The sequence below is a fragment of the Ranitomeya variabilis genome, chromosome 1 (genome assembly GCF_051348905.1).
Source record: "Ranitomeya variabilis isolate aRanVar5 chromosome 1, aRanVar5.hap1, whole genome shotgun sequence".
Lineage (NCBI taxonomy): Eukaryota > Metazoa > Chordata > Amphibia > Anura > Dendrobatidae > Ranitomeya > Ranitomeya variabilis.
The window spans coordinates 273790534-273805650 of record NC_135232.1 but is presented as its reverse complement, the minus strand read 5'-3'; the positions used below and the strand labels follow the sequence as shown (position 1 = coordinate 273805650).

At 44.5% G+C, this 15117-nt stretch overlaps 1 protein-coding gene across 1 annotated transcript; it reads left to right on the top strand.

Moving 5' to 3' along the window:
- The first annotated feature begins 542 nt into the window (after positions 1–542).
- UNC119B (unc-119 lipid binding chaperone B) lies at positions 543–14016 on the top strand. Its single transcript, XM_077294379.1, has 5 exons — positions 543–844; positions 919–1029; positions 7109–7217; positions 12164–12336; positions 12850–14016. The coding sequence occupies exons 1-5, from the start codon at positions 646–648 to the stop codon at positions 12960–12962; spliced, it is 705 nt and encodes a 234-aa protein (XP_077150494.1). The 5' UTR covers positions 543–645; the 3' UTR covers positions 12963–14016.
- The last annotated feature ends 1101 nt before the right edge of the window (positions 14017–15117 follow it).

Sequence of the window (15117 nt, the reverse complement as noted above, 5' to 3'; positions counted from 1 at the left end):
ACGCGGCCGCCCTGTGCCCATATCTAATGGTTACAAAGACTGGGCCCCAAGCGTTGAAGCGTGTAAACGCTTCATTGCTCTAAAAGAGCAGGAGCTGTCAGTCACCTGACTACTGCAGCCAATCACTAACCTTTGCATGTCTGGCACATGACCACTGAGGCCAGTGATTGGGGGGGGCAGAGGTCACATGACTGATATGTGAAGTAAACTGGAGACCCCACAAGTTTAGCTGACGGGCAGGGACCCCCTCCATGATGATACACTATGCCTGGAGACAGCCAGAGGTTATACTGGTGGGACCAGTCAGTCCTGTGCATGTGACAAGTGACCACCAGCAGGGGCAGAAGGAGGACGAATGTGACAGTGTAAGTAAGGGGGAGGGGGGCTGCCCTACCGCCCTACGGCGGCGGCCACCACTAAAGAACAAAGCGCTGCCCCAGTGCAGGACGGGGACTCTCTGCTCTGCGGCTGCGCCGTCCTCTCACATCGCGCTCCACAGTGACCCTGCACGCTCATTGGTGGAAGCATCAGTGGAGACACGCCTTATGAGCTTAGGTCACCGATGTTGCTTGGAAACCGTGGGACCCGCCTACTCTCCATAGTTACGGCACTAGCGGAGGTGGCAGCCGCCATCTTGTTGTAGAAATGAGCGGGTCGAACCGAGAGGCAGAACGCAAAAAAGCCGGAGGCGGAGTGATCAACCGGCTGAAAGCGCGGAGGGTGCAGGGCCGGGAAGTCAGCGACTCCGACCACCGGGCTGTGACTCCGGTCACCGAGCACGAGTTATTGGGCCTCAAGGAGCTGAGACCGGAGCACGTCCTGGGCCTGAGCAGAGTCACGGACAGTAAGTCGGGTGCTGGGGCTGCGGGCGCGCTCCTCAGTAACGGCTCCGCTCACTGGGCTTTGTCTCGCCACTAGATTATCTGTGCAAGCCGGACGAGAACGTGTATGGCATTGACTTCACCCGCTTCAAGATCCGGGATCTGGAGACTGGCACCGTGCTGTTCGAGATCTCCAAGCCGTGCCCAGGTAGTGACCGCGGGAGCAGCCTGGCTCCTGTGTGACGGGCGCCCGTGTGTGGGGCTATCCAGTGCTAGCTGGCCACATTGCTGCCATGGCGGAGGTGCCACAATGCCGCCACACATAGGCAATGCCGCCATACCGGTGGTGCCGCAATACTGCCATATAGGAGGTGCCACAATGCTGCCATACACAGGCAATGCTGCCATACTGGTGGTGCCACAATGCTGCCATATCGGAGGTGCCACAATGCTGCCACACACAGGCAATGCCGCCATACCGGTGGTGCCACAATGCCGCCACACATAGGCAATGCCGCCATACCGGTGTTGCCACAATGCCGCCATACCGGTGGTGCCACAATGCTGCCATACATAGGCAATGCCGCCATACCAGTGGTACCTCAATTCCGCCATACCGGTGGTGCCACAATGCTGCCATATCGGAGCTGCCACACACAGGCAATGCCACCATATCGGAGGTGCCACAATGCTGCCATACTGGTGATGCCACAATGCTTCCATATCGGAGCTGCCATACACAGGCAATGCCGCCATACCAGTGGTGCCACAATACCGCCATTTCAAAGGTGCCACAATGCTGCCACACACAGGCAATGCGGCCATACCGGTGATGCCACAATACCGCCATTTCAAAGGTGCCACAATGCCGCCACGCACAGGCAATGCTGCCATACCGGTGGTGCCACAATGCTGCCATGTCGGAGGTGCCACAATGCTGCCACACATAGGCAATGCCGCCATACCGGTGCTGCCATATCGGAGCTGCCACACACAGGCAATGCCGCATACCGGTGGTGCTGCAATGCCGCCATACCGGTGGTGCCACAATACTGCCATATAGGAGGTGCCACAATGCCGCCACACACAGGCAATGCTGCCATACCGGTGATGCCACAATGCCGCCACACACAGGCAATGCTGCCATACCGGTGGTGCCACAATGCTGCCATGGCGGAGGTGCCACAATGCTGCCACACATAAGCAATGCCGCCATACCGGTGCTGCCATATCGGAGCTGCCACACACAGGCAATGCCGCATACCGGTGATGCCGCCATACCGGTGGTGCCACAATGCTGCCATTCACAGGCAATGCTGCCATACTGGTGGTGCCACAATGCTGCCATATCGGAGCTGCCACACACAGGCAATGCCGCCATACCGGTGGTGCCACAATACCGCCATTTCAAAGGTGCCACAATGACGCCACACACAGGCAATGCTGCCATACCGGTGATGCCACAATGCTGCCACGCACAGGCAATGCTGCCGTATTAGTGGTGGCACACACAGGCAATGCCACCATACCGGTGGTGCCACAATGCCGCCATATCGGAGGTGCCACAATTCAGTCACACAGGCAATGCTGCCATACTGGTGGTGCCACACACTGGCAATGCTGCCATACTGGTGGTGCCACGATACTGCCATGCTCTTTTCAACATTGAGATTCCAGCACCAATAAGGAAAAGCCAATGCATTATGGAAATCACAGCATCGATAGATATGCTAATCATATGCAAATTATCTCAATTTATTCAGTATCAAGAATGAGCGCTACACACAGGCTTACACGCCTTGGCTGTTATCAATGAGGTTATTAATGGTCATTTGAGGAATGTTCTGCGATGCTGAATGCACTTGGACAAATCATCAAGCTCCGCTGCCAGCAGCTTCCTTTGTAATTGCTGACCCACAACATCCCAGATATGCTCGACTGGTGACTAGTCTGGAGCAGACCATGGTATCATGTTCAGCCATACAGGCTGCTCACAGTAGCACGAACATGTGACTTGGCGTTATCGTGTTGAAAACTAGCTCCTGGGACACTGGAGAAATTGCGTACCACAGGTTCTACCAACAAATCGCTGCAAACCACTTGATACTGAATAAGTCAAGATATTTTTACAAAATTAGTTTCATCGTTTGCTTATCACTATCCTGTCTATTGATCCTGTGATTTCCATAATTGCACAACTTCTCATTCTTGGTGTAATTTCACTGTTCTGAAGTGTATAATGATTACCACCACTATGGTTCTACAATACCGTCATGCATCCCCTTCTGAATTGGAAAGTGGTAAGAAATATGTTGGCGCTATAGAAATAAAATGATGATAATGAATACCAGCATACAGTGCCATAATACAGTCATACACCGAGTTCCGCCAGTTATAAAAGTCACCTCCAAACGCGTCATCATCCATGCATCATATAAGCACAGTGCCACCTAGGAAAATGTCATCCAGTACTCCATATACCTTTTATATATTGCCATAAGTTCATTACGCACATTAAAATAAATGGAGTACTGAATGGTACTGTTAATAAAGGGGTTGTTCAGGACTAATTTATTGTTGACCAATAGGTCAACAATATATAACTTCTCAGAATGGTGCAAGGCCAACACCCAGCACTCTCGACAATCAGCTATTTACAGCTCCTTCAGTGGCTAGGTGTCAATAGTGTATGTAGCGGAACAGTTCTGTACATTGTGTAGTACAAGTATGTCAAACTCGCATACACAGAGGGCTAAAACTAAATGCTTGGACTAAGTTGAGGGACCACCTTGATATTTACTAAAAACGTGTCTACAATTCAGGAAGTTTTTCCTTATTCCTTACAGAATAATAGCGCCGCATACAGTGCTCCATACAAAATGGGCCCACATGTTCCTCCAAACAGAAAAATGGGCCCCACATAGTCCGCCATACAGTATAATGAGCCCCACATAGTCCTCCATACAGAGTAATGAGCCCCACATAGTCCTCCATGCAGTGTAATGAGCCCCACATAGTCCTCCATGCAGTGTAATGAGCCCCACATAGTCCTCCATGCAGTGTAATGGGCCCCACATAGTCCTCCATGCAGTGTAATGGGCCCCACATAGTCCTCCATGCAGTGTAATGGGCCCCACATAGTCCTCCATGCAGTGTAATGGGCCCCACATAGTCCTCCATGCAGTGTAATGGGCCCCACATAGTCCTCCATGCAGTGTAATGGGCCCCACATAGTCCTCCATGCAGTGTAATGGGCCCCACATAGTCCTCCATGCAGTGTAATGGGCCCCCACATAGTGCTCCTTACAGTATAATTCTCTGCAGCATGTCTTCTGCAGCTCTTCACTTTTCGACACAGTGGACGCGAAATAGTGGCATCATCGTTCCCACTAAGCTGAGACGTCACATGCAGAGGGAGTATGATGGAGGAAGGAATGTCAGCTGACGACCCCCCTTCCATCATTAGTTCATCTGCATTGGCATCCAGGATGTCGATATAGTTGAAGGTACAATGCCAAGGGGGTAGTGTCAGCGTAGCTGGCCAAATTCGTCCCATGGGCCATAGCTTGACTTGTGTGGTGTAGTGGTTCTCGGGGAAGGGTGCTGCAGATTAGCATTTATTGAAGTGAATAGGAGCTGATCTGCAGTACCCAAGAATGACTAGTGAAGAGTGATGAGCGAGTATACTCGTTGCTCGAGATTTCCCGAGTACACTCAGGTGTCCTCCGAGTATTTTTAACTGCTCAGAGATTTAGTTTTTGTTGACGCAGCTGCATGATTTACACCTGTTAGCCAGCATAAGTACATGTGGGGGTTGCCTGGTTGCTACGGAATCCCCACATGTAATCAAGCTAACAGGTGTAAATCATTCAGCTGCGGCGATGAAAACTAACTCTCCGAGCTCTAAAAAATACTCGGAGGACACCCGAGCGTGCTCGAGAAATCTCGAGTAACGAGTATATTCGCTCATCACTATTAGTGAACAGAGTACAGTGCTGTGATGTAATACTCCATACACTGATTACATCCGGCCATCATGGTAGCATCATGTAGCTGATCAGTGGGAGTGTCAGACCCCCATAAGTCTGATATTGATGACCTATACTTAGGCTATATCATCAGTGTATAAGTTCTGAATGACTCCTTTAAATGTATCTCTTCACAGACAACACTTTAACCCCTTAATGACAGCCAATACATCTTTTAACTGACCTGAGATATAAGAGAATAGCCTCCCCATACAGGTGGCAATCCATCAGCTGTCGGCTGGACACTATAGCTGACAACTTGCTGTATCAGCCACGAACAGTGTTTGCGCCGTCCAAATCTGTTTAACCCCTTAGATGCTGCTGTCAATAGTGACTACATCATTATAAATGGCTAACAGAGTGTGGGGGCTCCCTCTTTATCCAAATTGTTGCCCTCAGATCATGATTTTGTGGTCCTGATGTTTGCCATGGCAATTCATGACCAAATAGCGGCCTTAGAGTCTGACTGCTGTAGTAATCTGTTCAGAAGTTAGAGACATTTAGGTGGTAAAAACACACATTATAACATAAATGTTATTTATTTATGGTTTGCGGTGGTATGACTATCTGGATTAAAGAGATAATCATTCAAATTTAGAAAAGTGCAAATTTTTTAACATTTTTCTAAAATTTTTGATACTTTTCATAAATAAACACAAAACATATTGACCTAAATTTACCATTATCATAAAGTAAAATGTGTCATGAAAAAACAATGTCAAAATCACTGGGATTTGTTGAAGCACTGCAGAGTTATTACCACATAAATTGACACTGGTCAGATTTCAAAAATTTGGCTCCGTCACTAAGGGGTTAAAGGCATGTTCCCACAATATGGCTACACAGGGATTATTCAGGTGGAAAATTCAATGCTATCACAGAAGCAGCATTGTGGATAAGATTTTACAAATTCACCGCAGCGGAAATTGATCGGTGCTGCAGATTAGATATCCACAGCATGTAAATTTATGCTGCAGATTTTCCTCATGGGTTACACTCTTGTCTATGAAAAGCGGAAAATCTGCTGAAAATTTCCAGCATTTCCACAACAGTTTGCCCCACTCGGAGCAGCAGATATCCCCATGTGTTGCACTGGTATCTTGGACGCACTGGTAGTGAACAGTCCATTTTGTAGAGTGAAATGCCCTTGGCCACTTACTGTAAGGTAGGCTACTTTCACACTAGTCCGTCGGTACGGGCTGTCGCAAACCGTTGGCCCGACGTACTGACGGACAGTGTGTTAAGTAGCACAACAGGGGCATCGGATGCAGTTTTTCAACGCATCCGCTGCCCCATTGTAATGTCTGGGGAGGAGGGGCGGAGTTCTGGCCGCGCATGCACGGTCGGAAATGGCGGAAACGATGCTCAAAAAACGTTACATGTAACTTTTTTTGTGCCAACGGTCCGTCAAAACACGACACATCCATCGCACGACGGATGCGACGTGTGGCCATACGTCGCAATGCGTCGCTAATGTAAGTCTATGGGGAAAAAACGCATCCTGCGGGCAACTTTGCAGGATGCGTTTTTTCTCCTAAGCGACACATTGCGACGTACAGCAAGCGACGCTAGTGTGAAAGTAGCCGTAGTGTGTGAATATTGCTGATATAGTACATCATGGAAGCAAAAACCAAGCCAGATTCTGCTTCTCAGATCACTTTGCAGGTTTTAAAAGTCAGAAATGGAAATGGATCCTAAAATGATGAGCTGTAGACATATAAAGCTTCCAGTTCTGTTTCCTCTTTAGGCTCCACTACTGGCTCTCATTAGGGGTGGATTCCCTGTGTAATGCAGGCTGATCACGTCTCTTATTGTGCAGTTACTGACCACAAAACACACATGAAGGAAGACTGAACGCTAGAGACACATGTTTTTAAACCAAGGACAAATGTTTCATATATTAAAGTAGTGGGTACAACTGCTCCCACATACCTTTCATTATTAGGCAATTCGCTTATTAATAACCACGAGAACAGTTTTTATTATTGCATGTTTGTGGTCAAATGTACAGCACCGCCATGTGAAAAGCTAGAATGTCTGGCGGGCTAGAGTTATGGTATTCTAAAAGGATTGTTGTGGGGGTTTTTTGTATTTTTTTTTTTTTTTTTTTTTGTGTGTGTGTGATGGAAGCCTTTCAATTGTTTAATGTCACTTTAACAAAACACTGTGATATCTCTGACGTGGGGTCTCTGGATGTTTTTTCCTGTCAGAATGAATTTCTAAATATGTGTATCTCTTGTGTTTTGTTTTTTGTAATAGAACAAGAAGACGAGAATGAAGAAGCAGGACACGTGGATAGTAGCGCTGGTCGGTTTGTCCGATATCAGTTCACACCAGCATTTCTTAGACTTCGAAAAGTAGGCGCTACGTGAGTAGTCCAGTGAAATCCTTACTAAAGCTGGTTTCAGGCTTCTTTATGTACCCGGTCTCTGTTTTTTTTGTAAGCGGCGCATACACATTAGATCAATAAAGGCATACAAAATGTGTATGGGAGGATCATCTGTTAAATTGTCATTCTGCTGCCCCAATGCCCCTCAAAAAAAAATGTTAGTCAATTAAAATAAAAAATTGGCACACTATTTAAAGTACGTAGTCAAAATGTAATAGGTGCAAATTCCTTCAGGAGTTGATGTCTCGGTGAAGAACTCATGCATGCCAGGCATTTCTCCTCGGACCCTTACGGCAGCATACAGTTTTACACACGCTGGGCATGCCATGATTTTTTACAATTCTAACCCACATAATCTCATAATAAAGTAATATATCATTTTGAACATGTTTCTCCCTAACTGTTGAAAATGATCAGTTTTAACAAAACATAGAGCAGCACTTTGGATAGAGTTTACTTGCTATTTCTTTTCTTTCCTTCTTGCTATTAAGGTCACAGTTGTAATCAGTGACCTATTTTAGTAGCGTGTAGTCTGAAATCCATCCTCTTAATTTGTGATTTCAGAGACTCATACTGCTGCCTTTTCTATGCACTTCTTACAAGTATTAATAAATATGTCGTGTAGTCCAGAAGTTTAGGCTACGGCTGTAAAATTGGTGCAAAATCAGGGTCGAATCACTTAGCAACCTAAAATGTGGCTTTGCTTCTCGTGCAATGTTAGAATGGGTTGTTTCTGAATAGAGGTGTTAGGTGATGTAGTTGTGGTTTTGTTACATTAAAGTGGCTGGGACTTGTGGTCCCACCCAGAGTGTCTGTGTCTTATTACAGGGTGCTGGTTATCTATGGTAATTGGCCTCCTTCTGTGAGCCTTGTGTGGGACCATGTTCAGTATTTTACCTCAGTATTTGTAAGGCAAAACCAGGAGTAGAACAATCAGCAGAAAAGTATAATAGAAACATATGCACCGCTTCTGTATTTATCACCCACTCCTGGTTTTGGTTTACAAATACTGAGGTGGCCTAAGTCTTACTTTATGCCCGTTACTCTGCTTTTGGTCAGCAGGTTTGTTTCATGTCCTTGACCTCGGTTTTTGTTTTGGCTACCTGACTGACTCTCAGTTTTGTTCCTGACCTTGACTTCCTGGTTCTTACCCAGTATTCTGAGTATTCTCTGCCAGCAATTACTTTTTGGACTCAACACAGAGGGCCCTGACTAAGTTCAGATCCATATATAAGAGTGAAAGCCATGGTTCCCCTGGGAACCAACTAGAGGGAGTGGCTAGCGCAAAGCCTGTTTGGTAACACTTTAAGAGCTACCAGCTACACAAAGCCGTTGCACAATAGCTGTTTCCCTTTAATTAATAACCAGCATAGGCTAGAGAGACAGCTGTGGGCTGGTATTAATAGGCTAGGAAGGGGCCATGGATATTGGCCTTGTGTCAGACTGAAAACATCAGCTCTCAGCCGTCCCAGAAAAGGTGCATCCATAAGATGCACCAATTCTGGCACTTGGCCTCTCTTCCCTCTTGCCCTGGTGCGTTGGTAAGTGGGGGGATAGTATTGGGGTTAATTTGAGCTTTGTATTGACAGCTGACAGGAGGCCCAGGGGTTAGTAATGGAGATGCGTCTTATAGACTCCCCCATTGCTAAACCCATAGTCACACCCTGAATAAAGTCCTTTATTTGAAATAAAGACACAGGCAATTGCCTTTGCTGGTTATTCATTATAAGGAGACCCCATGTCGTGTTTTTTTTTTTTTGTTTTTTTTTTTGGGGGGGGAGTCTCCCTTTTAATATCCAGTAAAAGCCATGTATACAGATGTGAGCTGATATTAATAGCCTAGGAAGCTCCATGGGTATTACCCCCTTCCCAGGCTATAAATATCTGCCCGCAGCTGTTTGCTTTCCCTATGCTGGTTAATAACATTTCAAGGCATCCCACGCCTTTTTTTCAGAAATGCATTTATTTATTAAATACATGTACAGTAAGCTACATAAGCACTGAACTAATTATATACATCACTGACATCTTTCTATCTATGTTATGTATATAAGGTCCAAGTGCTGTGAGATTCTTTTTTTTGCTTTAATCGCACCCTTTGACTCGCATTGGCGAGTCTCGTTCGATATGCGTGGACAATCGTAGCATGCTGAGGGAAAAAAAATCACAGATGAGCAGGGAATCATACAGTGCTCAAAAAAATAAAGGGAACACTTAAACAACAGAATATAACTCCAAGTAAATCAAACTTCTGTGAAATCAAACTGTCCACAGAAGCAACACTGTTTGAATCAATTTCACATGCTGTTGTGCAAATGGAATAGACAACAGATAAAAATTATTGGCAATTATCAAGACACACTCAATAAAGGAGTAGTTCTGCAGATGGGGACCACAGACCACATCTCGGTACCAATGCTTTCTAGCTGATGTTTTGGTCTCTTTTGAATGTTGGTTGTGCTTTCACACTCGTGGTAGCATGAGACGGACTCTACAACCCACACAAGTGGCTCAGGTAGTGCAGCTCATCCAGGATGGCACATCAATGTGAACTGTGGCAAGAAGGTTTGGTGTGTCTATCAGCATAGTGTCCAGAGGCTGGAGGCGCTACCAGGAGACAGGCCAGTACACCAGGAGACGTGGAGGGGGCTGTAGGAGGGCAACAACCCAGCAGCAGGACCGCTACCTCAGCCTTTGTGCAAGGAGGAACAGGAGGAGCACTTCCAGAGTTCTGCAAAATGACTTCCAGCAGGCCACAAATGTGCATGTGTCTGCACAAACGATTAAAACCCGACTCCATGAGGATGGTCTGAGTGACCGACGTCCACAGATGGGGGTTGTGCTTACAGCTCAACACCGTGCAGGATGCTTGGCATTTGCCACAGACCACCAGGATTGACATTCATCACTGGCGCCCTGTGCTCTTCACAGATGAAAGCGGGTTCACACTGATCACATGTGACAGAGTCTGGAGACGCCGTGGAGAGCGATCTGCTACCTGCAACATCCTTCAGCATGACTGGTTTGGCAATGGATCAGTAATAGTGTGGGGTGACATTTCTTTGGAGGGCCGCAGAGGTAGCCTGACTGCCATTAGGTACTGAGATGAGATCCTCAGACCCCTTGTGAGACCATATGCTGGTGCGGTTGGCCCTGGGTTCCTCCTAATGCAGGACAATGCCAGACCACATGTGTCTGGAGTGTCAGCAGTTCCTGCAAGATGAAGGCATTGAAACTATGGACTGTCCCGCCCGTTCCGCAGACCTGAATCCGATGGAACACATCTGGGACATCATGTCTCGCACCATCATCACGTTGCACCACAGACTGTCCAGGAGTTGGCAGATGCTTTAGTCCAGGTCTGGGACAAGATCCCTCTGGAGACCATCTGCCGCCTCCGGACCATGCCCAGGCATTGTAGGGAGGTCATACAGGCACGTGGGGGCCACACACTACTGAGCATCATTTCCTTGTCTTGAGGCATGTCCACTGAAGTTGGATCAGCCTGTAGCTTCATTTTCCACTTTGATTTTGAGCATCTTTCCAAATTCAGACCTCCATGGAATATTAATTTTTATTTACATTGATAATTTTTTTTGTTTTCTTCTTCTCAACACATTCCACTATGTAATGAATAAAGATTTGCAACAGGAATATTTAATTCAGTGATATCTAGGATGTGGGATTTTAGTGTTCCCTTTATTTATTTTTTGAGCAGTGTAGATTAACATTGGTCAGAGTGCAATCTGATTTTTTTTTTTTTTTTTTTTTTCGGATCGCACTTGTCCGTATTTCTTGCAGATTAGTATGAGCCCTCACTGGCCAACTCCACGTGGTAGATTTGTTAGATGCATTGAATCATAATTTATGCTTAAATAGTGACATAAATTCCCACAGAAATGTACTGTAGTCCATGACTGCAGTATATCTTGGCTCACAGCAGCGGTAAGATGCACTAAATTCATTACAGTTCAACACCTTCTAATGAATCTTGTTTAGTATTTACACCATCACAGTCTTAGGGTACCGTCACACAGTGCCATTTTGATCGCTACGACGGCACGATCCGTGACGTCGCAGCGATCGTATGATTATCGCTCCAGCGTCGTAGACTGCGGTCACACGTTGCAATCACGGTGCTGGAGCGATGCCGAAGTCCCCGGGTAACCAGGGTAAACATCGGGTTACTAAGCGCAGGGCCGCGCTTAGTAACCCGATGTTTACCCTGGTTACCAGCGTAAACGTAAAAAAAACAAACAGTACATACTTACATTCCGGTGTCTGTCCCCCGGCGTTCTGCTTCTCTGCACTGTGTAAGCGCCATAGCCGGAAAGCAGAGCGGTGACGTCAGACGTCACCGCTGTGCTCGCTTTCTGGCTGGCCGGCGCTCACAGTGCAGAGAAGCTGAGACGCCGGAGGACAGACACCGTAATGTGAGTATGTAGTGTTTGTTTTTTTTACTTTTACGCTGGTAACCACGGTAAACATCGGGTTACTAAGCGCGGCCCTGCGCTTAGTAACCCGATGTTTACCCTGGTTACAAGCGAACACATCGCTGGATCGCTGTCACACACAACGATCCAGCGATGTCAGCGGGTGATCAAGCGACGAAAGAAAGTTCCAAACGATCTGCTACGACGTACGATTCTCAGCAGGGTCCCTGATCGCTGCTGCGTGTCAGACACTGCGATATCGTAACGATATCGCTAGAACGTCACGAATCGTACCGTCATAGCGATCAAAATGGCACTGTGTGACGGTACCCTTAAAACTGTTGCCTAAAATATCAGTATAAATTATACTGAGCCGAATTGGTTGGGGTTTTGGGGCACTAAGTAGTAAATAAACTATAAAATAAAATATTTTGCTAAAATAGTGTATTTGTACAGGTTTTACTGATGAATTGATTTTTTTTTTCTTTTTAGTGTCGAGTTTACTGTAGGAGATAAACCGGTGAAGAGTTTCCGAATGATTGAGAGACATTATTTCCGCGATCGCATACTTAAAAGCTTTGATTTTGACTTTGGCTTTTGCATTCCAAACAGCAGTAACACATGTGAACACATGTATGAATTCCCACAACTTTCAGAAGAACTGAGTAAGTGTTTTTGAATTAACATGAGCTTAACCTAGAAACCAATGTTGATAGCTTCTTCTGTTCCGATAGTTATATATAGATGCAGCACTGATTTTCTCCCCTACTTCCATGCTTTCTACATGTGTGTAGCCTTTCTTAGCCATAAGTTTTAGAAGGAAAATAAAAAGTTAAAGAGCTTAAAAGGATTGTGCAGTGCCAGTTCATTTCTACATAACGACTCCCCCTCGAAAGTAAATGGGGGGTAGGTGGGAATAGGATACACTGGTACTTGCTCCTGTAGTGCTACCCAAACTCATATCCGATATATGAATGGAGATTTTTTAAATTTTTTTTTTTTTTTTTTTACTTTGCATTGGTTAAAATTGTATTTAGAGTACATAGTTTCTTTGTTTTTCTTTTTTAATTATACAACAATATAACTATAAATTGTTAAATATAATTGCAAAAATGCTAAAAACTATTTTTTTTTTTTTAAATTCAATGACTTTCACATTTTCTCTCTCTTCCCTACAGTTCGCTTGATGATTGATAACCCGTATGAGACCAGATCTGATAGTTTCTACTTTGTGGATAACAAACTCATCATGCACAATAAAGCAGATTATGCCTACAATGGTGGCCAGTAGGGCTATGCTTCCTTCGACTGATCTGTTTTGAGACAGAACATTCCTTGACGAGAGCAGAGGATTAGGGGATATATTTGAGGTCAATCCTGTGCTTGAAATATTATGGACATTTCTATTTTCATTTTATCCCCCCTTTTATATTGTGCTGTAATACAGAACTGAAGACTTTGTACAAAAAAAATTAATTTATTTTTATAATATCCGTGCGATCGTCCTTTTATTGGGCTTTTGCGCTGTGGAGGAAGCTATAGGAGAACCTGTCGCTGTTACGAGAATATACATGTTTGAAATCTTAAAAGGTTTCCATAATTTGGTTCGTGCAATACCATAACCTCCTTTTCCCCATATTTTTTTTTTGTTTTTAAAGTGTACAGAGCATTATAACACTTTTATATATTTCTTAACTCAAGTTTGGTAAAATGTCTAAAGCATCTTGTTTACTGTCTGGCCCAAATGAAACTTCGGTAGCATCTGCTAAAAAAAAGATACCCGCAAACATATCATTCTTTATAAATAGTCCTTTTTTCTCTAACGATGTGTCAGTAAGGTCCCATTTTCATTCTCGATAGTTTTTAAAGGCCTTTTATATATGTTTGTTCCAATAAAACTTTAAGCAATAATTTATTATCCAAATATCTGGTATTGTGTCTACCCGCCACCAAGGGAGTGGGGACCAGGACAGATAAATGTCTTCCATTTTCACAGACTGAGATCAGGTTGAGGATTGTACTGGGCAGATATTGCAGTATATTGGGTCCATACCAGTCCTTGTTAATGTCTCTGAATACTAATAAGCACCCATGATGTGATACTTTACTGTTAAAAAAGCATACTGGTGTAAAAGGGAAATATGTGGTCTATGGCCTGTACTTTGCAGAACCTCCATTGATCACAACTTCTGACATGGGGCTTGCTTCTATAACATGCCCATAACGTGTGAAGCAATGAGTGCAAGACTTCTCCATATACAACTCTTAGGGTATGTGCAAACCTTGAGTATTTGCAGCAGATTTTTTTTGCAGCAAAAACCAAAGTGTTTTCTAGGAAAAACTCTGTAAATCATGCGATTTTTTTTTTTTTTTTTTTTTTTTTTTTTTTAATTTATTTATTTTTTTTCCCCTCACCACCCTATCTGAATGGATGCAAAAATACAGATTTTAAAAATTCTCCAATGGTTCAAATCCAAAAGGGAAAAAAAAGCATGTGCATAAAGTTTCATAAATCTCATTCACTTTGCTTGTACTGTCAAACCCTTGTACTGTTTCCCCGTGGCGAAAAGTGCAGCGTGTGAACAAGCTCTTTGTTTTTGATGCCTCCATATTTTACCTGTAATTTAACTGAATAGAATCGAAAGGATTAGGATTTGAGCATATCTCCATCTATTAGCTTGTCTCATCCAAACACTATTTCTTAAAGGGTTATTCTCTTCATCATAAATGGTTAAAGTAGCAAAAAAAATGTGACTTTGTAATTTCCTTATATTAAAAATCCTCTCCCATTCTCTGGAACGAAGGGAATTTTAATGGTATTGTTTACCTCTGTTTCCTAGGTTACCAGCCATTCTGCATTCTATCAGAGGTGCTTGCTCTCCTAGGCAGGAGCGCTGTGCTTAAAAGTTCATTTCTAGATAGCTTCTCATGTAATATGTATAGCTTTGAAGCTACACTCTACTGATGCTGCAGAGACAAAGCTGACTGTGCTTGCAACAATGGAGAGCACACAGTTTGGCCGGCCGTACCACTAGTCTGAACTGTCAATCAAGTACCAAGCGTAGAGGCAGGGAAATGGTTTAATCCTGCTGAATTTGAGAAAACTGCTTTAGGAAAAACTTGTAGCAATTCTAGTTTAGAGCCTCCTGTCTGAACTGTCCTTTTTAGCTTGACATCGGGCACATTATGAAGCCCTGCTTCTTTAATGCTGGCTCTTAGGTTAGAGTCACGCCACCAAATTTTCTCAGATATGGAGAAGATGGGCCAAAAAAAACCTTCTCCTTTCTCAATCCGTGAAAATTGTACCCACTTGGAAAGCATCCGAGTGCAGTCCAATGTTTTCCACAGATTCATTGACTTGCATGGTCAAGTGTGATCTAAATGCAAATCATATAATCTGCATATCTAATGCAAATTATGCATGCTGCGATTTTATTTATTTTTTT

What these genes read in the sequence shown, in the direction of transcription:
- UNC119B (XM_077294379.1), top strand. Translation starts at nt 646, where the DNA reads ATGAGCGGGTCGAACCGAGAGGCAGAACGCAAAAAAGCCGGAGGCGGA. An exon ending in CCTGAGCAGAGTCACGGACA is followed by an intron (nt 845 to 918) that starts GTAAGTCGGGTG and finishes TCTCGCCACTAG; the next exon opens with ATTATCTGTGCAAGCCGGAC. An exon ending in CTTCGAAAAGTAGGCGCTAC is followed by an intron (nt 7,218 to 12,163) that starts GTGAGTAGTCCA and finishes TTTTCTTTTTAG; the next exon opens with TGTCGAGTTTACTGTAGGAG.